This window comes from Malania oleifera, chromosome 1, assembly GCF_029873635.1.
Source record: "Malania oleifera isolate guangnan ecotype guangnan chromosome 1, ASM2987363v1, whole genome shotgun sequence".
In the NCBI taxonomy this organism is placed as follows: Eukaryota; Viridiplantae; Streptophyta; class Magnoliopsida; order Santalales; family Ximeniaceae; genus Malania; species Malania oleifera.
Window position 1 is genome coordinate 88,848,384 of NC_080417.1, and position 27,388 is coordinate 88,875,771.

A 27,388-nucleotide genomic window follows, 5' to 3' on the forward strand; every position below is an offset into this window, starting at 1 on the left:
CAAATTGCACATAATTTTATTTGCATTAAAAAATTGTACATTTACTATTAAATGTGTAAAAGGATAAAATAAATATTTAGATTATATTCTCGTCCATGACAGCTGTAAATGGACTTTTGTTAATAAATTTATAATATTAGAAATTTTATAAATTTTAGATGAAAAAAATTTGAGAGGGTATGAATGGCAAGGGAGCCTTAAGAAGGATTTTACCCTTTTATTATTTGTCTGACAAACATATGTTAATAGGCTCTGTCACTGGAGGTGCAGGGTGTTGGTGTACAGTAAGACATGGTTTTCCCACGCGTCTCGCTTCATCTCTTGACTTTTGTCCAACTCCTCACCTTCTCTGCTTGCTTCCTGGAACTTTACCATGCTTTACCGGCCATAGCCCAGAAAAAATATTATTCTGCAAATTTAACAAATAGAAGACAGTCACACAGAGAGAGAGAGAGAGAGAGAGAGAGAGTTTTGTTGTGGTTTTAGCTGTGTAGAGGGGAGGAAGGCGTGGAGAGAGAAGGGTTTATTTGGTGAGAGGGGAAGTGTGAGTGTGATGTGAGAGAGAGAGAGAGAGAGAGAGAGAGAGAGAGAGAGAGAGAGAGTTGCTTGTGGTCTTTGGGTGAAATTTTCATCTGGGTCTCAATGAAAGGAGAGGGAAAGATGGTTTTTAAGTCTAGGATGAAGTGGGTTGGTCTGTTTGGGCTTGTTCTCTCAGCTCTCTCTCTCTTCACTCACTTTCTGCTTGCTAGATATACAGAGGAAGGCATCTCTGAGTTCCAGTCTTCCATCACAATCTTCTCCTGGCGACCCATTTTTGAGAATGCTGCTCTTACTAGAACTGTAATATCCAGATATCCCCCAAGATTTCATTATTTTCATTTTTTTTCTTTGTTTTTGCTCCATTTTTTCCCTTCCTGCCTAAATGTTCTTATGGCTTTATCTAGTTTGAATATAAGAGAAAAGAATTTTCTTTCTTAGCCGTTGTTCTCAATGCTGTAATTTCGGGGGGCTTCTGTAGTCTGGCCATTGGGTGTTTATTTTCAAGTAGTAAATATATTTTGTTGCTGCTCTAAAATGGGGTGATCACTCTGATTTTTTTTTTTTTTTATTTGTTGATTTGGGTTTTTGCTTTGATTTCGGCTGGCTTTTTTTTTATTTTTTTTTATTTTTTTATTTTTTTCTTGATATTAATGGATCCCACCGGGATAGATTTGTTTTGTTTTGTTTTTGTTTTTGTTTTTGTTTTTTTTTGCTTTTCTGGATATCTTAGTTTTATATTTGCTCTGTACTTGGTGAATATTTTTTCTTTGATAGATTTTTTTTTTCTTTCTGGATATCTTAGTTCTATATTTGCTCTGTACTTGGTGAATATTTTTTCTTGGATTTCTACATTTTGTTGTACTGTAAGGCTGTTCTGTAGATTATTGTGTTGTGTAGCAAGATCATTTCGTGGTACTATTGATCATTACCGACTCCTTTTCTCACTTTCCTTTTCCTTTGTAGTTCAATTCTCTCTCTCTCTCTCGGGCGGTGTGTGTGTAAGTTTCTCATTGCTACTGTTTCTCTGTGACGCAGAGTCAATTGTACAGAAGACTATGGGGTCCAGTTAGGCATCTCGCGTCTTTACATCCATATGCAAACCCCAGAGGTTACTATGCAGGTTAGGTATCTTTTGCCTTTTGCTGGTGAATGCTGTACTAGTTTTACGTTTTACAATTGCTTCTGTTGTCGCTGGACCTATCTTATGTTTATCTGCCTAACTTAAAGGGAATGGAAAATTGAAGTTAAAATGTTTGATATATTTGAATAGCTTGTCAACTAGAATGAAACTTGCCCAATCTATGGCTTCATGCCATCTTCTTTTGGAGAATGACGCCTGCGGAGGTGGGAATTGTTGATATATCCTAACTGTTGTATTTTACAAGCTATCAATATTGTAAAATCGTCTACAAACCAGGAGGGACTTAAGTGCCCTTCTCCAAATAATAAAAGGCAAATAAACATAAACTTCTCATTTTAAGTGATATATAAATATGTGTGTTTGTGTGTCGTGTGTGTGTACATACATGTCAAATTAATGAAATAGCGAAAGATTACAAGCAAATATCAAGAACATCAGTTCTTCCTTGTATTCAGTCTTTCTTTGTCTTAAAAGCAAATTGACTATGAAACTCTCCAAACCTATGTTTGTCAAGAGTCAGTTGTTTGGATATCTTTCGATGATTAATAGTAAAAAAAAAAAAAAGGACCAGGACAAGACATGGTTAATAGATGAAAAATAAAGATTCAATTACTTTTTCTATAACAAAAACAAGTAAATAGAGTAGACTATGACATTTATTAAACATGTGACATGCTTTGCTAATTCTTTTTTTGGTGAAATCTGATAATCCATGACCAGTTCTCTATTCATGCTCAATTAGCCTACCTTAAAAATAAAAATAAGAGGTTCATGTTGCTATTCCCAAATAGTTGGGCTGAAACTTCCTATTGAGAGTTCTATGGTTAGGTGCCAGCATGTGTCTAAGTGTTCGATTATCTTATCTCTTAATCTTAGGACTGGAGGGGGGGGGGGGTGCTGCTCTTTTTGGTTGAAGTGACCACTCTTTAGTCTTCCATATCCTAGGGAAAATAGGAACCTACATAATGTGGTGAGTTGAACATGATTATGTTCTCTTTTAGTAGTATTCAAAGAATGACCAACAAATGGTGAGTTGAACATGATTATGCTCTCTTCTAGTAGTATTCATGCATCAACAAACCAAATTATGGGAGTTCCTCAGGAAACTCCCACTGAACCAAGACTGTTATCTTTCCATTTGTTGGTCATTCTTGTTGTGGACTTGTCTACTACTCATTTTAAACCATCCCGTGCCCATATCCATGCCCATACCCATACCTATACCATGGTTGGGCTCACAATCACATAGGTATGAACAGTTTGAAGCATGGTTTTAAATCGCGGCCGCGCGTAACATTGCTTAACAATCGCGGGAGATGTGGGTGTTACATAACGGGAAGCAGGCGTAATGGTCGTGAATTTTTTCACGCATGCACAACCATGCTAAAATTGAAAAATAAACATGAAATCCATTAATACATGATTTTTAATGAATTTTGACTGCTTTTATTCAACCTACAAATGCTTTTAATAGGCAATATGATTTTTATATTAATTTTAGTGCGCTGTTTATAAAAAAAAAAAGACATGTTTTTTTTATAGTTGCATTACTTTAATGGGTAAAAAAATGTAGAAATGTAATTAAAATGAAAAATTAATTAATTAAAGACATAAAATTACTAAAAATGAGTCAATACTCAATATACACATACATGAATTTGAAAAATGGTTGGTATCAATAGTTGAATACATGAACACAATATTACAAATTTATCACATAGAACATGTCACCACCAAAAAGAATGACGTGGAGGCCTTCATAATTGCATCTCCATCTTGAGATTGGGATTGAGAATTATCTCCCCACCCTTGTGGAAATACATAGCTAAATATACCCAAGTTTACATTATTTCATCGTTGTTCTTGAAAATCTACAAGTGGTGAAAATCCAACCGATATAGGAGGTGCATAATATCCTCCTTGACCATATCCTGAATAATATCCATAAATTGGGACGGGAGCTGGCTCTGGGTAGTGTGAAGAAGTAGACTCACTAGATCTTGACTCGCTAGGATAAAGATGAGACGCATAATATGGATCATAGTGTTGAGGTGGTGGACTATAATCTTTGATTAAAAATAATAAGTAGTGTTTATTTAAACTCTTTAAACAATTAAAAATATTTGATATTTCATCTATTAATAAACTAAGAGTCATAAAATAAAAAAAATTTAAATATTTATGTACAATATATTTATTTTAAGACCATTGAATTTATTTCTCAAATCTTAGCAATTAGGAATTTGGGATTTTAGGTAAACCTCATATGATATATAATATATAAAGCTAAACTTGATATAATATATAAATAATATGATATATAAATAACTAAAGCAATATATAATATATAAATAAAGCTAAACCTGATATTGTATATAAACAATATAATATATAAATTATAAAGTAGTTTAAGATTTAAGTAAACAACAAGAGAAGAAAAAAAAAAAAAAACAAACAAAAAGGAACCTGAAGAGTGAAGATTCAAGAGTGAGAGAGAGAGAGGGTGCACTGGAGGAGTCTCGAAGAGTCCACTCGAAGTCTCAAACTCTGGAAGACCTGAAGGGAGATGGGGCTGGCGGCGACTGGCAGAGCTGCTGCAGGGCTGGCAGTGTCGAGGAGCTGCTGCAGGGCTGGCGGTGACTCATGGAGCTGCTGCAAGGCTGGCAGCAATTTGTGGAGCTGCTGCAAGGCTGGCCTGCAACTGCCAAAAAGGTTAGGACAAAGCTTCAAGCCTTTGACTGCCCAAGTGGTGGGGAATCTAAGCCTTCGACAGTTCAAATGTTTGAGGGGGGCAGATCTTAGCCTTCGAACTCGAAGAAATTGGAGAAATGTAGGAGGGGGAGTGCTGGCTGATTGCAACGAAGGGTCCTTCTTGTTCTTCAGCTTCCAACAACAAATCAAAAGAACGATTTCTTGATTTCAGTCTTTGGAATGGTAGATCTGCCAAGGATGAGTGGTTGGGAGAGGGGAAAAGCAGGGAATCGTGAGAAAGTTGGGTGGATTTGAAGGAGACAAGTGGAATCGGAGTGTCAGCCAGCGTAACAATCCCTAACGGACTGTAATGCACTGTAATGGATCGTAACAGCTGTTACAGACCGTTACGGCAGCGTAACAGCTGTGAATTCCCTCCCCCCCTCAATATTGTCCGTAGTTTTGGCCTCCCCATTTTCTGTTATGTAATGGCTATTATGCTACGTAATGGCTGTTATTTAAAACCATGGTTTGAAGTGTCCACCAAATTCACAAAAGAGTAACATTTATGGTCAATGCAAAGTATGCTAAAGAGAAATTCATTTCCATATGTTTCTACATCAATCTGTCACCCTATAGGACCAATACCTCCCAAAAAATGTTCATAACTTTGTAAAATCTCTACACTTTCAATTCACCATCAAAAGATTATGCAGTTGATCATTCATTAAACGTAAATAACATTTTGAAATGTTAGGTGACAATTATGTAAAAGTGATTTTCCAATTCTTTGTGAACTTACAAAATCAAACTGTCTGGACATTAATAATCATGGCTATTTTTATTATTCTATGATGTGACATGATTTTTGGATGTAACAATGTGCATCAGCATTGATAATTTTGTATGATATCATGCTACAACAACAAGAAGTCTTAAGTCCCACTAGGTTGGATCGACTGCATAAATTGTTTTTTGCCAATTCACATGATCGAGGGCATTTTCCTCGGTCAACTTAAAAGCTATTAAATACTTCCTCATTTTCTCATTCTATGTTATTTTAGATCTTCTCGTACCCCTTCTATTATCAGCAACAACGACTAGTTCACTCTTCCTCATTAGTGCACTATTTAGCCTGTGTTTCAAACGCCCTAACCATCTCAACCGCTCCTCCTTATCTTATCTTCTTTTAGTGCTATGTGTAGCTTATTGCGAATATATTTGTTCCTTAATTTATTAGTAATGTTATACCACTCATCCACTTTGGCATTCACATTCAGTAACTTTTACTTTTTGAATATGTTGTTTCTTAGTTGCCCAACATTTTGATCCATAAAGCATGGTTGGTATTGTAGCTGTCCTATAGAACGTCACTTTTAATTTTAAGGGTATTCTACGATCACACAACATGCTTGAAACACTCCTCTATTTTACCTAACCTGCTTTGACTCTATGTATTACATCCTCTTCTATTTCTCTTTCCGCTTGTGTAATAGATTCAATGTATTGAAATCTAGTATTGGTATTTATTTCTTGACCATTGAGTTTAATCTTATCTCCAACATTCCTCCTTGGTTGAAATTACATCTCCTAAGTTTTGTCGTGTTTCTACTTATTCTAAAGCCTCTAGGTTATAAAGCTGCTCTCCATCGTTTTAACTTAGATTCTACTCCACTTCTGCTTTTGTCAATCAAAACAATATCATATGCAAACAACATCTGCCATGGAATCTTTTTTTGGATATTCCTTCAGTTCATCAATCACTAAAGCGAAAAAATAAGGGCTCAAAGTAGAACCTTGATATACACCTATTATGATTGGAAATTTTCTAGACTTTCCTAGTGCAGTCTTAATGCTAGTCGTTACTCTATCATACTTAAAATAATATCAGTATATCTACTATGATATATTACAGTATTGTTCTGCGTGCCTTTTTTTCAAGAATAGCCTACAAAAGCCCCAGAACGTGCATTGCATTATTTTCTTATGTGTTGGAAAACCAAGTCCATGTGCATGCATTGCAATATATTCTTGTTTGATGTGTTGAAAAACCACGTCCACATGCATTTTGTTGTGCTCAGCAAGCTAACTTCCTCATCATTTCAACAATCTTTGTATATACACTGTATTCAGTGTAGAAGAAAACAAGATCCCTAGAATGTTGGGAAGGACAAATGAAGTAATATATCACAAACTCCAATATTTTTTCCCTCATATTATTGAAATTGTTGTGGGCTTCAAAGATTATGAATTGATATTTACATTCAGGTATGAAGCCTTTTTCAATATGTGTGTTTTTAGATCTCTCACATGAAAAATTGACAGGAGAGATCTTTTGAATTTTTGAGGCTTGTCTTCAAGAAGTTCATTAGTGAAGCTGTAATATATGCAAGATAAAATATTTGCACTTTTTTTTTGTGTTAGAAAAACCTTGGGATTCTTTGGGAATCATGGTGGTGAAGAATTGGAATGAATTTACTTGCTCATGTTGATGCTCTTGTCCTTTCCAATTTCCTTTTCATGGTTGGGCATAACCATAAAAATATATTAGGGCATTTAGGAATTTGGGGAGAGATCAAGGGGTCGGTGCTTCTGACTTAACATGAACCTGAATGTGGGTGCCAAGGGGAATTACAATATATCTTTAGATGAACAAAGACATAGAGACTACATCAAAGCCATAAGCAAGAAGTGAAAATTGGTCTAGGTCATTGCAGCTGGAGTGTTGGTCTAAATTTCTGGATGTTTAGATGAATATCTAAATTTGTTTCCCTGCCAAACACAACTGAATATGCAATGTGCTTATTTGTTTATTTTTAAGTTTTTTCATCCTGGCTTTGTTAATGGTATTTGATGTCTTTATTTAGTTATCTAGTTTACATGTGCTTGACAATATAATTACCTTAATGCTGTGGGTCCAGCAGCTTGCTTTGTGGAATTTTGGGGGTTGTGGCCCATTTTGTTTTTGCATAGGCATTCATGGCATTTGATTTTTTTCAAGATATAATTCAAAACCATTTGTTAGGGTCTTGCATTTAGAGACGTGAAGGCATGAGAAAATAGCATTTTATCATTTCTCATCTCCTTGATTGATCTGTGTACACTACCAAACTGTACAAATTTTATAAATTCTTGTTTGATTGTTGTTGCTTTAATTTTTTAGGTCTAACATTTTGTTTGATCCTTCTTTTTAATTATTTACTATGACTAGATTAAGTCGAAGTATCTTTTATCTTTGATATTCAACAAGATGTAGTTAATCATTCAATGTTACTCATTCATTGTTAGATTGCCAATTTACCTAAAAGCTTAGCTATTAGTGATGTGGGGGCAACAATGTATATCAAGCCTTAATACTCTCCCATATGTACAGCCTGATTGCACATGGAAAGATAAAATAATAATAATAATAATAATAACATTCATATTTGGAATGTGACAATTTTTTTTTTCTAATTAACTCCTAATAAATGTAGGCAACAAGACTAGAACCCAGGATCTCTAGGCAACCATGCCTTTTAGATTACTACTTTCCCTAAAAGCTTAAGCTCTTAGCGTTTTGGGCATAGTAGTCAGAGGCGCGAGGCGAGCCGAGGCGCAAAGGGTCTTTGAAGCCGAGGCGCGAGGCGCGAGGCGAAGGCGCGCGCCTCACGAAGGTGAGGCGCACAATTATTAAAATGGTGTAAAATATCTATTTGGGGTAATTTATATATGAACATATGAATATCTAGTCATATTAGAATTTAAAATGTCAAAACATTCAATAAAAAAATTGGAAATTTAATAAAATTGCCAAGACAAAGCCCAAAAGCCTCAACAATTCAACATAGTTCAACATCAAAAGAAAAGAGTACAATAAAAGATTTCAAAATATAAAATCTAAAAATCCTCCTCAATCATCACTCATCACTCATCATCAACTAGGTCGGTGAAGATATCATCATCTTCCTCTTCATCATTAGAACTGTTTTCTCCAACATCTTTTTCCTCTTCCGTCTCCTCTGCATTATCCACTTGGATTTCATCCTCATCTACAAGTTCCAACATTGTGGTCCGACCCCTAGCAGTGGTTGCACTACTAGATGAAGCTCTTCCTCTTCCTTTAGACGATGATGGCATATTTGTACTTATTCTTGATCTAGTGTGATGCGGGGGGTTATTTAGTCCAGCGGCTCTAGCAACAGAATCCCAAGTCAAATTATCATCTTCAAACACAAGTTCATCATCCTCATCAGAATCACCATCCATCCTACCAATCAACCACTCATTACTATCATCAATGTCCTTCAGGAGGATGGGATCAATGGTGTCACGTTTGTCGTATCGACACCTCAGAGTTCGATTATATTTCACAAATACCAAATCATTCAAGCGTTGTTGGGATAGCCTATTTCTCCTTTTGCTATGAAGCTGCAAAAAGTTTACAGTAATATGGTTAATAATGATTCTAAAAAGCAGTAGATTGGTAGTTCTTGTTCTTTAATAATTAATCCATGATATACTAATGACTTACATGTTGGATTATGCTCCAATTTCTTTCGCAGCCAGTAGCACTACACGTGAGGCTAAGAATTTTCACAGCAAACTTTTGCAAGTTTGGAGTTGTTGATCCATATGCCATCCACCATTGCGCTGTTATAAAATAAATTTTAAATGAATACCTACTAGGTAAATAGCAAAAATAATTTTCAAAAATGAAGAGGTAGTACAAATGCCACTTTACCCGGTGCTTTTGTCTTCCTTTGTCTCACTGCCAAACTAATTCCAAAGACGCCACTAGCGGCATTGTATTTTTCCAACTCATTTGAAACTTTATCTTGCATTTCAATAGTTGGCAGTAACCTTCCAACACATTTGTACAAACCCGACATAATTTCTTCATCTTGCAAAATGTTGGGGTTTGAATAGAAAAATTCTGGATTCAAGTAGTGTGCAGCTGCATGCAACGGTTGATGGAGTTGGCATCCCCACCTCGTATCAATAATTTCAAATGCCTCCTTGAATTTATCCTCTCTCTCACCAAAAGCCTTAGCTATGGCTTCCTTAGCCCTATCCATTGCTTCATAAATATATCCCATTGCAGGCTTCTTTTCCCCATCAACCAAACGGAGTACACGAACAAGTGGACCTGTTAACTTAAGAGCATAAACGATGGTACTCCAAAAAGTAGGCATCAAAACAATAGTAGCTACTCTTTTGCCAGCCGCCTCCTTTGCCCATTTAGTAGTATTCCAATCTTCAGAAGTAAACATCTTCCTCAAGTTATTCTTTTGAAGATGGATTGAACGAAGAGTGATGAAGGCAGTTGCAAATCTTGTAACTGCAGGTCTTAGCAACTCCTTTCCTCCAGTGAATTGTCTCATCAAGTTGACAACGCCAACACGATTATAGATATAGCCATTCAAAAAAATTGCCCTTTTCAAAGTTGCATGAATTGAAGGCATCTTCCCAATATCCTCCAAAATTAAATCAATGCAATGAGCAGCACACGGTGTCCAATATAAATGTGGCCTCTTTGCTTCCAACAATCTCCCTGTTGAAAAATCAAGGAATGAAGCCATTAAAATATTAAAATAAACAATATATACACTATAGAAAGTAGTTCTAAAAATAAGTTCTTACCTGCTGCAACATAGTTTGACGCATTGTCAGTTACCACTTGAATCACATTTGATTCTCCAATTTCTTCGACCATCTCATCAAGTAATCTATACATTCTATCTGCATTCTTGACAATATTAGAAGCATCAATAGACTTGATGAATACTGATCCCCTTGAAGAGTTCACTAAAAAGTTGATTATGTCTTTATTAGCAACTGAATCTCTCCAACCATCAGACATAATTGAGCAGCCATATTTTGTCCATTCCTCCTTATGGACCTTCAACAACTCTTTCATTCGACTGACTTCCTCCTTTAGGTAAGGAACTCTCACTTCATGATAGCTAAGTGGCTTTATTCCAGGACCATATTGTCCAATCGATTCAAGTGCCACTGCAAAGCTGCTCAAACGTAGCATTAAATGGTATCCCAGCATCATACATCCACCTAGCAAAATCTCCCATTGCCTTTTTTCTAAGTTCTTTTTTGCACGCTTCATTTATTGATGTTTGCTTCATCTTCCCTTCTTACCTAGCTTGAATCGCTTTCTTTGGATCGGGAGTAAAAAACAAGTCTATAGGCCCCTTCTGTTTTGGTTTCTTCAAGTTGGATTGGTATGATCTTTTACTTCCATCACTAGTAAACACTCTCTTGCCACGAATGTCAATTTCTTGAACTTCATTTTCTTCATCTTCACCGTAATGATCTATATCATCAAAGTCGGGCAATAACTCATTTTCCTCCTTTTCCATATCTTTCTTCAACATATACTCTTTAATCTCCTCATGTACATGAGTAGGGCACTTAGAGCATTCTTTCACATTTCGAAATCCTCCGACAATGTGTTGTTTTGCTCGAAATATTCCTCCCCTTGTGACTTTAGCACAAAAATTGCAAGTCAAATTATTTCTATTTTTTTGATCCTCCAAATGTGCATACTTCCATGCGGGATCTTTCTTTGACGAGGCCTCACATCCAGAACTAGAATCCATTTAAGATTTTAGACTTGGTATCCCGTATCCTAACTGAAAAAACAATGCATCATATATTTATAATTTAAGACTTACATAATGCATTTCCAAATAAATTAAAAAACAGTACCTAAATTTCAATAAAAAGAATAAATATTATGTATTAGTTATAATTATAAACTTACATTAATTAAACTAAATATTATAAATTAAAAAACAGTAGCTAAATTTCTGTAAAAAAAATAAATATTATGTATTAGTTATAATTTGTAAGCTTACATTAATTAAATTTAATATTATAAATTAAAAAACAGTAGCTAAATTTCTGTAAAAATATACATATTATGTATTAGTTATAAATTGTAAGCTTACATTAATGAATTTAATATTATAAATTAAAAAAACAGTAGCTAAATTTCTGTAAAAAATATACATATTATGTATTAGTTATAAATTGTAAGCTTACATTAATTGAAGTTAATATTATAAATTAAAAAACAGTAGCTAAATTTCTGTGAAAAAAATAAATATTATGTTATTAGTTATAATTTATAAGCTTACATTAATTAAACTAAATATTATAAATTAAAAAACAGTAAGCTTACATATAAAGAAGAAGAAGAAGAAAAAAAGCAGGCAGCCGTCAGCAGTCAGCAGCACGCAGCAAGCATGCAGCAGGAAGAAGAAGAAGAAGAAGAAGAAGAGAAGCAGCAACAGAAGAAGAAGAAGAAGAAGAAGAGAAGAGAAGCAGCAGGCAGCGGGACGCAAGCAACAGCAGCAGCAGAAGAAGAAGAAGAAGAAGAAGAAGAAGAAGACTTACAAAGGTTCGAAGTGTTGAAGGCGACGTGACGAACTCACGTCGTGCTCGAAGGCAGTTAGACGAACTCACGACTGCTTCGAAGGCAGGCAGACGAACTCGCGAGGGCTCCGGCTGGTTCGAAACGAAGTTGCGCAGGTCGTGCTTCTTCAAAATGTCGAAGATGAACTCACGATCCTGGTCGAAGCTCGAAGACGAAGTCGCGAAGGCTTCCGGCTGGTTCAAAGGCTCGCAAACGAACTCACGAAGGGCTTCGAAGGGTTGAAAGGGGCTAGGGCTCTGTTCGTTTGTCTCCTTTAAATGGCTTAAAAATACACAAGGCGCGCCTCACTGCGCCTCGCGCTTCACTGCGCCTCGTCTCGCCTCGTCTCACCTCTTGCAGGTCGCCTCGCCTCACCTGATATGAGGCGGCGAACTCATCGCCTCACTGCGCCTTGCGCCTAGGAGGCGCGCTTTTAACTACTATGGTTTTGGGGGCTACAATGTATATAAAAATCTTCAACATTAATATTATACCAAATATTCCATGTATGCATGTCTTTTTTTTTTTTTTTTTTGATCAAAAGGGTAAATGTATATTGATCAAAGGGATATGTACAGATAAATCCGACACACACACTGAGCAGGGAGGCCACAGCTCCCAAACACAACTAGGAAGAACCTAGAAACAAAAACAATCAAACCTGGGCATACCCAGGGCACAGAGCTTACAAACATAGTAGCAGCACAACTAGGAAGACCCTAGAAACAAGTACAAACAAAACTGGGCATACCCAGAATACAAAGAGAACGCAAGATCAAAAGAGCTCAAGGAGGCCGAGATCCCTTGTTCCATTTCTTCCTTTTCACATTTTGGAACTCCTTGACTTGTACCAAAGCACTCCCATAGGAAGTACCAATGACTGAAGGCCCAAGAGGGGCAGTTCCATTGTCGATGGACTTTCCAGTTTTAACCAAACTAGCATGGGAAGCGTTACCTTTTCCCCTACACAATTCAGGTTTTCTCCCCCCCTGCGAGGAAGAAGAAGCACCAATCTTAACTGCGTCAATGTACCCTGCAGTGTTAACCTTCTCAGCAATCATGTCACTGGACTCACAAGAGTCCAGGCAACCATCCAAAGGCTCTTTAATTGCATCATATTCTTTCTTCTTTTTGCCCCTCCGCTGCTCAACTCCTTTCTTGTTTTTACAATTTACTTCTGCATGACCAAGCATATTACAGAAATTACAAAATTTTGGCACATTTTCATAAAAAACCTCTTGATTAAAAGTCCGTCCATTTGGCATACGAACTTTCACACTCTTTTTAAACTCCTTAGTGACATCAATCTCAACCAATGCCCTAGCATAGGAAATACTCTCCCTGTTGGTGGTAAGCTTATCAGCATGAATAGGCCTACCTAGCATGGAACAAATTTTCCCTAGAGAGTTAAGAGTCCACAGTTCGAGCGGAAGACTATTCAATTGAATCCATACCGGAACAATGCTCAACTCCTCAATATTAAATTGAAAAACGTCTGGTAATCTTTTGAGAAATAGAGGCCTACCATATGCAAGGAATGGTCCATCTTGCAGCACCCGGGCCATTTCTTCTTCTTCATAGAATTTGAATATGATCCATCCACTCTTATGGTAGAAGATGTCAACTTTAGCATGCCACTCTGAGACAATGTCATTTAGGGCAGACTTACCTGGGAATTTGCCAGCAAAATACCCTGCCAAGCAAAATTTCCACTTCTCTTCAGGGTCATCCAAATCCTTTACTTCAATTAGAACTTCATCACCATCAGAAACAAAAGAAGGAAGGGCACCACAGTTCATTTGATGTCTATTCTTAGAAAACATTTCGGCCCAAGACCCCTTCTGAATCCCATTGATAAATCCATTCTTCTTTCCTCCTGTAGTGTCTTCAATTGGCCTTTGCTTCCCAACATTCCCACTCAAGCCACATGGGACCTTTGTATTGATAAATCCATATCTTTTGGTTCAATGGTAATTAGGTTGAACTGATGTAGGATGGAGAACCACAACTTGATAGGTTTGAGCCTATTGGTGGCCCCATCCCAAGGGCAAGAAGCGCTTTGAGTCAGTATAGTAATTAGATTATTATTTACTTTTGGGATTAACTTTGGGGGGATTATTTTAATTGGAGTCTTATGGATTTGAGTTGTAATTTTCATATATCTTATTTCTCCTATAAATAATCATGATGTTATAGGTTTAGACAGGCTTGAGATTAATGAAATTGAATTGAGCTTGTGTTTTGCCCACCTCTTCTCTTCTTGCCCTTTCCTTCTTTCTCCACAGCTGATCCCTCATTGACTTTGCTTCGGTAGATGGCTTTGCTTTCAAAGACATAGCAGCATCTTCTTTCATGTATTTCTCTACATGATATCTTTATTCTACAGTGGTCTACTGGGTGGCCTATATGCTTTTCCAAACCCCTATTTATTTGTTTGTCTGCACCATGGTTTGGAATAAGGTGCAGTTAGTGGGGGATTAGCACTGCTCTGTTTCAACCTGAAGGCATTTATAATGACATTTCAGTTGAGACAAACATATTTAATCAATTGATAAATTTTGAAAGATAAATACGTAAAAAAAAAGTATATAATGAATAGAACTGCTTATTTTTCTGAAATTGATTCATTGTGAATACATAGAAACATATGTGCACATACGCATGCATGTGCATATCTAATATTATTTTCCTGACTTAATATTATGTGTTACTTTGTTGCAGCACCTACTTTACAGACAAATGGCTTTATCTTTGTCAGGATACAAGGAGGTTTCCATGAAATCAGGAATTCGGTAACAATTCCAATTTCAAATAATCCTTATTGCCAAAAATAATTATGGATTTCATATAAATATACAAATGGGTTTAATATTTTCTTTGTGTTTTAGATTTGTGATGCAGTCGTAGTCTCTCGACTTCTTAATGCCACCTTGGTTATTCCTGAAATCCAGTCAACTACAAGCAGCAAGGGAATTAGGTTGCTTTAATATCTGATATTTTTTGCAATTTACCAATTATTTAAAATTGGTTTGTATTCATTGTTAATTTGTAATATTATTTGTCCTGTAGTTCCGACTTCAAGAGTTTTTCCTACCTTTACAATGAGGATCAGTTCTTGGCAGCTTTGTCAAAAGATGTCAAAATTGTGAAGACCCTTCCAAAGCATCTCAAGGGGGCAAGAAGAAGGAAAGAGATTCCTGTGTTTAGAGTGTCCTACTCAGCTTCGCCGTACTTTTATTTGCACCATGTTCTTCCAATACTTAAAAAGCACTCGGTTGTTGAACTAGTTATTTCTGATGGTGGATGTCTGCAGGTAATGAATGCAGTTATGTGTCCTTCGGGCCTATAGCATAGTTTAAACATTATCAAATTCCAGTTTAGTAGCCAACATAAAAATGAATTTTTTATAAATAGAGAAACTACCCCCATTTGGTTTGTGGAATCAGGGCTGTAATGGAGTTGAAATTCTAAATTCAATTCCCATTACCATGTTTGGTTTGTATAAATGAGGGTAGAATTGTAGTACAAGAATTCATTCCCCAATTCGATGGGAGGGTGATTCCTCCTCATATATGCAGGGACCATGATTCCATTCCTGCCCCTCTTTTGAAAGACAATTATAACCCTCATTAAGTAAAAAAATTCTAGAAAAAGACATGTTGACCATACTACCATCAACAATTAACAGTAATTATTATTATAAAATAATAATTATTAGTGGAAAAATAATAAAATAATAATGACAAAAATAAAAAGAACAAGAATAGATACTAAAATAATAATTAGTATAATTAAAATAATAAAAAATAATAATAATCAATCAATAACAACAAATAATAATACTATACTACTATAAAAATGATAAAAATAATGACAACTATAATAAAAAATAATTTTAATCATTATTATTATAAAAATAAAGAAAAATAACAACAAAAATTACACTAATAAGAATTATTATTTTAAAAACAATAAAGGATAACAACAAGAACGATGACATCGACACCAATAATAAGAAAATAACAATAATAAAAAAAATAATTTTAATGGATTATTATAATTATTCTTAGTATTGTTTACTTATGAAAAATAACTTGAAATTCCAAATGAGGATATTATTTATTATTATTAAAAAATGAAAAAAAAAATCTAAACGACAAACAAACAACAAAAATATTAAGTTAAAAAAATGCAAAAAAAAAAAAAAAAAATCAATCAAAAAAAATTTGAATTGAAATCATATATTTGAAAATTACAAAATAAGTAATTCCATAATAGGGGATTTTTGACAAATGAAGTTATTTTTCATTCTATTCCCAAACATTGACATCTTACCAACTAAACATAGACACAGTAATTGCATTTCAAAAGTGACTCCAGTCCTGCCTTTATTATGTATCTCCCTCAATTCCTTTCATGTATCAATTCCATTTTGCAAAGGGATAAAGCCTCCTAGGTGTTGGGATAGTAACAAGACAACTAGCATTGTGGATAAATCTTTCCCAAAAATTAAATTTGTGACAAGCAAAAATAACCAACCAACAATAATAAAAAATCACACATTACAATAGGAACACCATGATTTTTAATGTGGAAAACCTCTATAATGTGAAGGGTAAAAACTATGGGGCCTATGAGACCCAATAAAATTTTCACTATAATAGGGACAAAAATTACAATAGCACAATCACTAAAAAATGCTCACAAACTTTGAGCAAAAAAAGATTCTCAAAAGAATCGCGATAAAATAAGAATGAACGGAACAAAGTCACCCGAACACAGTTACTGTCAGTACTACAAAATCAGGTCCTCCAAAGTTCTGAAACAAATCTCCATCGTCTAGATTGAAGGTCGACAAATCCCAAACGTGCTCTCCAAATTTTAGTAGAATCAGATCACAAAAGACCTTCCGATCGTCGAGTTGATAAAGACTACACAACACACTACTGCTGCCTCACACACTACCACACAATACTTTTTTTTTTTTTTTTTCACTGTTGTGGTGCTCCAATTTTTTTCCCTGTAGCAGCACCCTACACTACTACCTCCCTTAATTGTCCTAATGAGCTTCAAGCAGATGGGCTTCCTTTTTTATTTTATTTATTTATTTTATTTATTTTTTTATTTACTAATGTGGGCTGGACCCAACAAATCTTCCCCTCCAGCCCATAAGAGGAATGAGACATTCATTAAGATTATCAAACAATTTTTATACCGGCTGCCTTGACACACAACTCAAGCTTCGCATAAGGCACCACCTTTTTCATCAAATCAGCGACATTCTTATTAGTGTGGATCTTCTCAAGTTCAAGCAACTTAGAATCCAAAGCATCTCGAATCCAATGATATATAACATCAATATGCTTTGATTTACCATGAAAGGTTGAATTCTTACTGAGATGAATAGCACTTTGGTTATTACTAAATAACACATACCTCTTCTGAGTGAATCCAAGTTCACAAGCTAATTTCTTCATCCACAATAACTCTTTACATGCCTTAGTAGCTGCAATGAAAGCAGCTTCTGTAGTGGACAAAACAACACATTTCTGCAACCTGGATTGCCAAGACACAGTTCCCCCTGTAAAGGTAATCAAATAACCTGAAGTAGATTTCCTCGAGTCCAAATCTCCAGCCATGTCTAAATCTATGTAGCTAACCAGAACAGGTTTTTCAGAAACAAAAAAAAGTTTCAAATTAGTTGTACTATAGAGATACCTCATAATCCATTGCACAGCATTCCAATGCTGTCTACCTGGATTAGAGAGAAATCTATTAACTACACTAACTGCATGAGCAAATTTTGGCTTTGTGCAAGCCATGACATACATTAAGCTACCAACTGCAGATGCATATGGAACACTTTACATGTCTCTCTTTTCTTCATCATTAGAAGGAGACTATTAACTACTTAACTTGAAATGTGTAGCAAGAGGAGTAATTACCACTTTGTCTCTCAATATGAAACCGTTGAAGTACCTTCTCAATATACTTTTCCTGAGGTAACCATAACTTCTATATCACGTGAGATTCTCATGTCAAGAATCTGTTTTGTTGGTCCCAAGTCTTTCATGGCAAAAGACTTGCTCGACACGTGCTTTAACTTGTCAATTCTAGAAGCATTGTGACCAATAATGAGCATGTCATGAACATAAAGTAACAAAATAATGAAATCATCATTAGAGAATTTTTGAACAAATACACAATGGTCTAAAGTCGTCTTCCTGTAGCCTTGTTGAACCATGACAGACTCGAACTTCTTATGCCACTATCTAGGAGCTTGTTTCAGACCACACAAGTTCTTCTTCAATCTGCAAACATAATTCTCCTTACCTTTCACCACAAAACCCTCAGGCTGGTTCATATAAATTTCTTCCTCAAGATCACCATGGAGGAAAGCAGTTTTCACATCCATCTGCTCAACCTCCAAATCAAGACTAGCAACCAAGCCCAAAACAACACGGATTGATGACAATTTCACTACCGGTGAGAAAATCTCCCCAAAATCAATCCCTTTTTTCTAACTGAAGCCTTTGACAACTAATCTAGCTTTGTACCGTGGGAGTGAAGAATTCTCTTCCTATTTTAATCTATAGACCCACCGATTTTTCAAAGCTCTCTTACCTTTAGGTAATTTTACCAGCTCAAAAGTGTGGTTGTCATGTAGGGATTTCATTTCATCTTCCATTACACTAAACCATTGTTGCTTCTGCTCACTTTCAATGGCTTGTTAATAACACTTTGGTTCTCCCTTATCAGTTAGAAGAACATACTCATCTATAGGATATCTGGTGGAGGGTTGTCGGTCTCTGGTAGACCTCCTGAGTGAAGCTGTAGGTGGTTCAATAGTCCAAGTACCTTCCCCATCAACAGTTTCGTGATCTTCCACTACATGATCATTCTGAACATCTGCCTTTGTATCATACTGATTGCCAATCTCAACTGTATCAGGAATATTTTCAGAAGGAATCAGATCCAAGTCAACCGAGCCATCACTATCTTGAAACTAAGAATTTTCTATCTTGCCAATGTCTTCAATGGTTTGATTCTCGATGAAGACTACATCACGACTTCTCACGAGTTTCTTTTCCATTGGATCATAAAACCTATAGCCAAACACATCCTGACCATACCCAATAAAAATGCACTGCCTTACCTTGACATCTAACTTGGACCTTTCATCTTTAGGCAAATGAACAAAGTCTTTGCAGCCAAATACATGTAGATGGTCATGGGAAACATCCTTCCCATACCATATTCTGTCAGGGACATCAGTCTGCAGTGCAACAATAGGGGACAAGTTAATTACATGAACAATAGAATATAATACCTCACCCCAAAATGATCTAGGTAGTTTTTCTTCTGAAAGCAAACATTTGACTCTCTCTATTAGTGTTTTATTTATATTTTTTGCCAAGAGGTATCTTCTGATGTCGGATGTCCTGTTGTCTATTGTACACATCAAATGGACCACAATACTCGCCACCATTATCGGTGCGAATACATTTTATTTTCTTTCTTTTCTCTCTCAACTAAAGCCTAAAAATCTTTAAACATATCAAGTACCTGATCTTTGGATTTCAAAGCATAAACCCAAAGCTTTCTTGAATGATCATCGATAAAAGTAACAAAATAAAGTGCACCACGAAGTGTCCTTACCTTCATTGGGCCACAAACATATGAATGAATCAACTAGAGTAACTCTATTTTTCTAGAAGGAGGATGACTCTTAAATGAAACCTTTTTCTGCTTCCCAGCCAAACAATGAACACATCTTTTTAGTTTTGTACCATTTAAGCCTGATAGCAAATTCTTCTTGGCCAAGCAATCAAGTCCTTTCTCACTCATGTGATTGAGTCGCTTGTGCCATAACTCTGATGTGATATCGCTATCAACTGCATTCACAGAATTTAAGCAAATAGAAGCATTCATAAAATATAAATTAGAAAATTTGTTACCTTGTGCCACAATTAAATTTCCTCTGGCAAGTTTGTCTCCATTGTCCATTACCAAAGAAGTTGCAATGTCCATCATCATCAAGTCTTCCAGCAGAGATCAAATGCAGACGAACACTAAGAGCATGCCTGACATTATTGAGCACTAATTTTGTTCCATTGTTGGTCTTTAAGCAAATAGTTCCAGTGCTAACTATCGGTACCACAGCATCGTTTCCCATCTTCAAAACTCCAAAGTCATCGGAAGTATATGAATTGTAGAAATCCTTCCTTGATGTCATGTGAAAAGAGGCACCATTGTCAACCACCCAACTGATTTCATTACATGCAACACTAATTACATTATCATCATAAGCAAGAACCAAATCATCTCCAATAGTAGTGGCAACACAATCATTATTATCTTGATCCTTCTTTTCTTGCTTGTTGCTGTTACTTTTATTTTCTGTCTTTCACTTGTAATAGTACTTCTTGATATGACTATTTTTACCACAATAATGACACTAAAGATTTTTAATTCTTGACCTCGACTTGCTTCTACTTTTACTTCTACCCCTTTCATTTTTGTATCTGCTTCTCCCCCTATCTTTTGTAACAAGTACCTGGGTATTATATGTACCCATTTGTTTCCTTTTGGTGTCTTCATTAAACAAGCTATCTTTAACAAACAACAGAGTCAACATACCATTTGGGGCCAAGTTGCTAAGAGATACTACAAGAGTCTCCCAACTATCTGGCAAAGAACTTAATAGCAACAAAGCTTGTAGTTCATCATCTAAAATTATCTTCTTGTTGGTCAATTGGTTTACCAAATTCTGGAAATTGCTCTAATGCTCAGCAACAGATTTTCCTTCTCTAAACTTCAAATTTACAATATGCCAATTGCTTTCCTATGCATTTTCTTCCAGTCAGTTTCAGTTTGTTTTTTCGGCTTATTGCTACCCAACTCAATCAGATCAAATAAATCCTTACAATAATGAATATCCTCCATCTTTGGTTTCCAAATTGAATAATTTGAAGCTGTGAGCTTGCACATAGTACCTACGTTGTCTTCCATATTTTACATGAACCTGGCTCTGATACCACTTGTTGGGAAAGTAACAAGACAACTAGCACAGCGGATAAATATTTCCCAAAAATTAAATCTGTGACGAGCAAAAATAACCAACCAACAATAATAACAAATCACACATCACAATAGGAACACCATGATTTTTAACGTGGAAAACCCCTCCAATGTGAAGGGTAAAAATTACGGGCCCTATGAGACCCAATAAAATTTCCACTATAATAGAGGCAAAAATTAAGGCAGTACAATCACCAAAAAATGCTCACAAACTTAGAGCAAAAAAGGATTTCCAAAAGAATCGCGATGAAATAAGAATGAGCGGAAAGAAGTCACCCAAATGAAGGTCGACAAATCCTGAATGTGCTCTCCAAATTTTAGCAGAATCGGATCACAAAAGACCTTCCGATCGTCGAGTTGATAAAGACTACACGACACACTATTGCTGCCTCACACACTGCCACAAACACTCTTTTTTTTTTCACTGTTGCGGCGCTCCAATTTTTTTCCCTATAGTGGCACTCCACACTGCCGCCTCCTTTAATTGCCCTAATGGGCTTCAAGCACACGGGCTTCCTTTTTATTTATTTATTTACTAATGTGGGCTGGACCCAACACTAGGATCCTACTCCTGCATTATGGCATAACTAAGTGTGTTCTTTTGTCTGTTTGTCTGATTATTACTAGCAGATTGGAACTAAATTGCCTTGCAAATGCTGGTTCTAATGCATTTGTACATTTTGTGTTGTTGTCTTCTTTTTATGCTCTAAACAAGTTAAGATTTTATCTGATTTGAAATCATCCCTGAATTTTTCTGATCCTGGTTGTGTTTTCTCAATCTCACTGGTGGAAAAAAATAATTTGGACAGTTTTTTCCAACATGAAGTGGACTGACTGCATTTAACTATGTACTTTTCACCATCAAATCATTTACAAACAGCTGGTTATTCTTCTATATGGAAATGATAATAAGCCAGTGAAATAGGCAAATGCAAATAGAAATTCTAATGTGTAGGGAAGCCTTTGTAGGATTGGTCATTGTGAATAACCAAATATAACCATATCTGAAAGTTTCTCCTAAGGACTAAATGAGTGAAAATATGTAAAAGAAAAAGTGGATTGCTCTTCAGAACTACTTTCTTCCCTGCAGTTGAATGTTACTAATCATTTTTACTGCATCTTTTTTTTAAGGTTCCCATATGCCAGCATTCTTCTTGTGCATTTGTAGAGTTGATTGCCAGCTACCATGTCTGCTCTAGATTCAGTCATACCTTAATTTTCTTTGCACTTGCAATTATATGAGCCATGTGAAAACCTTTTAAAAAGAGGTATATCAGCTATGCAAAAAATCTATCTGCAAGGGTGTTTATTTGGTCACATGTAAAAATACTCTTTTCACACTGTGAGGGTGTTCTTGATGGTTTTTTCCCTTTCCTAACCGTTTAGTATCATCAGTATGATTTGTTCTACTCTTTCTTTTTTTCTTTTTCTCTTCTCTGATTGAACTCAGTATTGAAAGATCTGAGGGGATAGAACAACAACGCAATGCCAACCTCTTCTTTTCTTGTGACACCAAAAGACCAGTCCATCCTCACTTTTTTCTAGTCATCTAATTTTATGTGGTAGAAATTACTGTGCATTCTTGGGGGTACAGTGTCCTTTAATGTGACTGTTTTTCTAATTATATTTGTTTCTTGCATTTCAAGTGTCACTATCTTGTTGGAATTTGACCCAGGCCATTCTTCCTCCTCGTCTTGAAGAGTACCAAAGGCTTAGATGTAGGGTTGCTTTCCATGCTCTCCGGTTCCGACAGGAGGTCCAGGAACTTGCCACTAAAATCTTAAATAGGTCAGTGGCTTCCTGTCATCATTTACATTCTCATGTCTTACTTCTTGTTATTGTCCTCAGCTTATTTTTATATTAATACAGGTTACGGGCTCCTGGTAGGCCTTTTATAGCCTTTGACACTGGGTTGGCCAGAGATGCTTTAGCATATCATGGTTGTGCTGAATTGTTCCAGGTATCTGCCGCAAGCACAAAATTTGATACTTTTAAAGCCTTGAATATTTAAGTCTATAAAGTATTTGATATGTGTATTGCGTCCTGGAATTCTTCCCAAGGATGTTCATACTGAACTCATTCAGCATAGAAGATTGTGGATGATAAAAAGAGGGATTGTCAAGGGGAAGCTTCCTGTGAATTCAGAAGAGCAACATGTTAATGGATCTTGTCCACTTATGCCGGAAGAGGTGAAATTTTTTGCAGAAATTAAAATGTTCCTTCTGAAATTCATAAAGCAACACTTATATGAGAGATGTGATACTTCTTATACCATACATGACCCTTTCATTTAGACTTGGAGAATATGCTACTCTCCATCCAATCCTTACCCTTGCCTGGATTTCTTCATAATGTACTGCTTCAGTACAGTTCAATATATTTATTTTGGTCCTTTTGGCAAAAATACAGAGTCCTCACTCCACTTCTTCCAAATAAATAAATGTGTTGTGGACTGTTATGAGAGGAAAAGATACACGAAGGAATGAGAAATTGAACTCATGCATTAGATATAACTTATTAGCTTCTAATTTTACTGAATTACCTTAGATATGTCTTGGATGAGCAGTCATCCACTGAAGACTAAGTGACATTTGATCCAAATCATGCTGTTTTCTGCAGGTTGGTATTCTTCTTCGAGCATATGGATATTCTCAAGACACAATAATTTATATATCAGGAGGAGAAATATTTGGTGGACAAAGGATTTTAATACCTCTTCATGCAATGTTTGGAAACATCGTTGATAGGACCTCTTTAAGCACAAGTTGGGAACTTGGTGGATTATATGGTCGTGAGGCTAACCTGATTAGAGCTTATCCCACAACTCAGCCTGTTGAGCTAGAAACAAAGCTTGAAATGTGGAAAAACTCTGGACCCCGCCCCCGCCCACTTCCACCACCTCCAGACCGTCCCAAAACATATAATATTGAAGGTTGGTGGGGTTGGGTAGCTGAGAGTGATAACGAGCCTGAGAGTACAATTATGGAGTTGAGAACTAATGCTCATAAATTATTATGGGAAGCAATTGACTATTTAGTTTGCATTGAAGCTGATGTTTTCTTCCCTGGATTTGATCGTGATGGCAAGGGGCATCCAAATTTTGCTAGTATAGTAATGGGACACAGACTCTATCAATCAGCTGCATCTAAGACATACAGGCCTGACAGGTTTTCTCTCTCACCCTGGAATGTGCATGAATGTGCAACATAATAACCATTCTGCATGCTGCATATTCTTGAGAATACTGAATGTTTTGATCGTGGATTATGATAGATTTTCCTGTTCTTCCTTCCAACGCAAGAACCATCCTGGCCAAAATGGGACTGGCACAATCACACAATGAATTCAAGCCCCACTATCATTTCACATAATTGTACCCAAAATTTTATTTTTCCAGAAATATTTATCGAAGGTAGTTTGATGTAGATGCTTGAGTAATTAAAAATAGTGACTTGATTTATTGTTTGCCCAAATGAAAAGGTGATAGATTAGATGAGGGGAAATTAGGTTTTAACATGTGCTGCAAATGAACCAAGCTGTCACAAGTGGCTTGGAAGCTTGGCTAGTTAAGAGCTTGTTCATTATATAAATGAGTGATTTCCAAGCCCAATTTTGCGGCTTGTTTAGCATGAATGGGATCAGCTTGTTTCAGCTCATGAGCAGCTCAATTATAGGCTCGGTTTGGGCTCGTTTAATAGGCTTAGGTTAGGATCATTTGTGGGCTTGTTTAATAAGGCTAACTTAGGCTTGATAGACTGTTATAGGCTTAAAAATAGGGACTATATGGGTAGGAGTTTATTCAGTTCAAACTCCATAACTCGAATCTAGTCATAAGGCCATTGCCCAAGGCCAATAGGGTAGCTTACAGGGGGCAAAAAAATATCTAAGACCGTATTAGTAAGAGTCCCTTTTTACCTTTTTGCTTAACAAAACCCTAAGAACCTCTCGCATCTCAGAGTAAGCAACTCCAAAAGAATCAAACCGTTCGTGAGCATGTTGATTGCTCGGCTTGGTAAGGACTCATGAGCTCTTTCATTTGTGTGATAAACCAGCTTGAGCAAGCATAATAAAGCTCGATCTGAGCTACGCTTGAACAAGAGCTTGGTTAAAATTTTAATTTTTAATTAATAAGCTTGAGCATGTCAAGGCTCGGCACAGGTCGGTTCCTTTGCAGCCCTAGTTTTAACTGAATCATTTTTTACTTACTGATGCAGGACCAATGCCCAACGACTTAAATTCCCAAGTCAAATCTGTATAAAACTAGTAGATAGGGGCCTTTTATAATCTTACATGCTTTGAAAATGATAAAAAAATTAAAGTAAACTAATTTAAGAAACCTAAATAAATTAAAATAATAGTTTTATAAATAATAATACCGTAGAGGATTTATGAAAAGGTTGCTGGCATCCTTAATCTTCCTAAGCCTGCTTTCATCTGGGATGAGGAGCTGACTGACAAAGCTGCTTGAGTACTGGTCCAAAAGCTTACTTGAGGTTCATGACTTTTGCTGCAAGTATTTACCAATTGTGACTATTGGTTTTTACACTGTAGAGGATGTTAAGTGTATAACTTCAGGTGTTTGGATATTTAGAAGATTTTAAGTTTTATGCTGTTTGCTGTACTGTATAACTTTTGTGCTAATAATATTTTTCATTGCCCTCTAAAAATAAATGGCCCTAGAATTTTGCTTCCTAAATAATAATATCCAAGAATCTTGAAGGTATGACCCTAATAAAACCACCCTAACTAAAACAAACGAAAATACAACTAAAATTAGGAAAGTTAAAGGACTCTTGCTTCCATGCTGCATCGCCTGCAGTCTCTCATGCTCTTGCCAAGTCTATCTACACAAATGAGATGAACATGCAGAATAATGTCTTTCTCTTGGATCCTTCCTCAGAAACATTAAATTTTTCATCGTTCTATCCAAGTTAACATGGTGAACTGGATTGCATTTAGACCTTGCACTTAAATTTAAATACCGGTCTTTTTGTGGTATTCTGAAATATGCATTTCCTTGGATTTCGTTGTAATTTTTCTAGAGTTGGCTAGGACAAAATCTGTTATCCATGCACTGCTGTGTATGAGCAGGAGTAGAGGACTTAAAAACTAAAAACTCTGACAACATACCTCTATTGAAATCATTTGAATGTTGGCGATGACCATTTTCTTCCTCTTGACACAGAAAAGAAGTTGTCAAACTTTTAGAAGAAATCCGTGACCACCTGTATCAAGCTAACAGGACTTGGCTAACATCAGTGCGCACGCATTTGAGAAGAAGCTTAATTGATGGAATCACAGACTCATTCACAAGATCGAAGCCACTGTCTTTTCTCTCCCATCCAGTCCCTGAATGTTCTTGCTTGAGACACGACCCTGCTGAAATGTCATTGCATGCTCCAAGTCCTTCAAGTCAGCTTCAAGCTGTTCTTGGGATTGTGCACCATTGCCCTGCTTGGATGGATGGTGATTTGATCTCACGACCAAGAGACAAGGAAAGTGACGAGGATATTGATGAGAATGATCCGACATCATCTGGACTATTCTTTCAGTATGTTGGTGGAAATCAAGAAATTGGGGTTGGAGAAATAAACAATAAAGAAGAACCTCTTATGGAAGACCCAGAAGAACTTGAGGGTGCAGAAGGATAGGGGATAGGTTGTATTGTTGAGTGCCCATGATGCAATAATTGGCATTTGACATTTTCTGTACATATATAATATTATTTCATTTGCTGATTCCCAGATTGGCTGGAAATTATTCTCATCTGGGTTTCAATGGGCGAAGCAAGTGGCCGCCTCTGGTTCTTCATTTTGGAGACATGTATTTTGCTCAAGTTAGTTCAGATCAATCAGTTTAGGTAAAACACTCCGGCATTGGTTTTTCTTTTTACAAAAATTTAGTTCAGTCATTTTAGTGGAGAAATATGGAGACCAATTACGTAGATTACCACAATCAATTTTGACGTAGCATGTGTTTCATTTGAAAATCCAAGTTTTTAGATTCAACTGAGTGACTGTTTGATATTTTTATCCTTTTGTATCCAGTTATTTTATTTATTTAATTATTTTGTTTATTTTTGGCTTCAGATTGATGTAACTTATTGAATGGAGAGGGAAAGATAAATGCTCGGTGGACCTGTGATCAGTTATTTCAAATTCCTGCTCTAGCTACTGATATTGTCTTCTGCTTGGTTACAAATTCCATTAATTTGTCTACTTCCATTGAGCTCCATGCGACCAGTCTAACCCTCTCCCAAGAATTACACTGCTGATGGCTAGATCTTCAGGGTGGTTCCCTCAACTTGCTGGGTGTTCCTGGCTCCCCCATTACACGTTTGTCGTAGAAATTATGTCTGCAAATGATTGAAAATGCACACTATTATCTATCCCTTCCTGAACATTTAACCATGTCAATCTGCCTCCTCATTTGGTAACTCAGATGTGAATCATGATCTTAAATTTCCACGAAATTATTGAAATTTCCTCGAAATCAAAAATGGCAGTCCATTTCCATCTTGCATA

General features: G+C 36.2%; 2 protein-coding genes across 3 annotated transcripts; one reads left to right on the forward strand and one right to left on the reverse strand.

Annotated features, from left to right (window-relative positions):
• Positions 1 to 323: 323 nt before the first annotated feature.
• LOC131167337 (O-fucosyltransferase 27) lies at positions 324 to 27,388 on the forward strand. Of its 2 annotated transcripts, XR_009140100.1 has the most exons (11): positions 324 to 840; positions 1,576 to 1,660; positions 14,505 to 14,575; positions 14,672 to 14,760; positions 14,853 to 15,096; positions 22,540 to 22,652; positions 22,734 to 22,824; positions 22,925 to 23,053; positions 23,484 to 24,031; positions 26,050 to 26,724; positions 26,954 to 27,388. XR_009140100.1 is itself a non-coding variant. In XM_058126111.1 (10 exons), exons 1-10 carry the CDS (start codon positions 643 to 645, stop codon positions 26,513 to 26,515), a joined length of 2,034 nt encoding a protein of 677 aa, XP_057982094.1. In that variant the 5' UTR covers positions 371 to 642; the 3' UTR covers positions 26,516 to 27,388. The 2 variants fall into 2 exon arrangements, 1 of the variants encoding a protein (XP_057982094.1); XM_058126111.1 differs by having other exon boundaries at positions 371 to 840; positions 26,050 to 27,388.
• Positions 8,137 to 10,131, reverse strand: LOC131167345 (uncharacterized). Its single transcript, XM_058126128.1, has 4 exons — positions 9,995 to 10,131; positions 9,096 to 9,905; positions 8,886 to 9,004; positions 8,137 to 8,782 (listed from the first exon to the last, which is right to left on the reverse strand). The coding sequence occupies exons 1-4, from the start codon at positions 10,086 to 10,088 to the stop codon at positions 8,279 to 8,281; spliced, it is 1,527 nt and encodes a 508-aa protein (XP_057982111.1). The 5' UTR covers positions 10,089 to 10,131; the 3' UTR covers positions 8,137 to 8,278.

Excerpts from the sequence above, each read along its gene's own strand:
- LOC131167345 (XM_058126128.1), bottom strand. The coding sequence starts at position 10,088 with ATGTATAGATTACTTGATGAGATGGTCGAAGAAATTGGAGAATCAAAT. Across the intron at positions 9,005-9,095 it reads AAGGAAGACAAAAGCACCGG|CGCAATGGTGGATGGCATAT; the intron begins GTAAAGTGGCAT and ends ATTTTATAACAG. Across the intron at positions 8,783-8,885 it reads ATTGGAGCATAATCCAACAT|CTTCATAGCAAAAGGAGAAA; the intron begins GTAAGTCATTAG and ends AACTTTTTGCAG.
- LOC131167337 (XM_058126111.1), top strand. The coding sequence starts at position 643 with ATGAAAGGAGAGGGAAAGATGGTTTTTAAGTCTAGGATGAAGTGGGTT. Across the intron at positions 14,576-14,671 it reads TCCATGAAATCAGGAATTCG|ATTTGTGATGCAGTCGTAGT; the intron begins GTAACAATTCCA and ends TTTGTGTTTTAG. Across the intron at positions 23,054-23,483 it reads GTCCACTTATGCCGGAAGAG|GTTGGTATTCTTCTTCGAGC; the intron begins GTGAAATTTTTT and ends TGTTTTCTGCAG.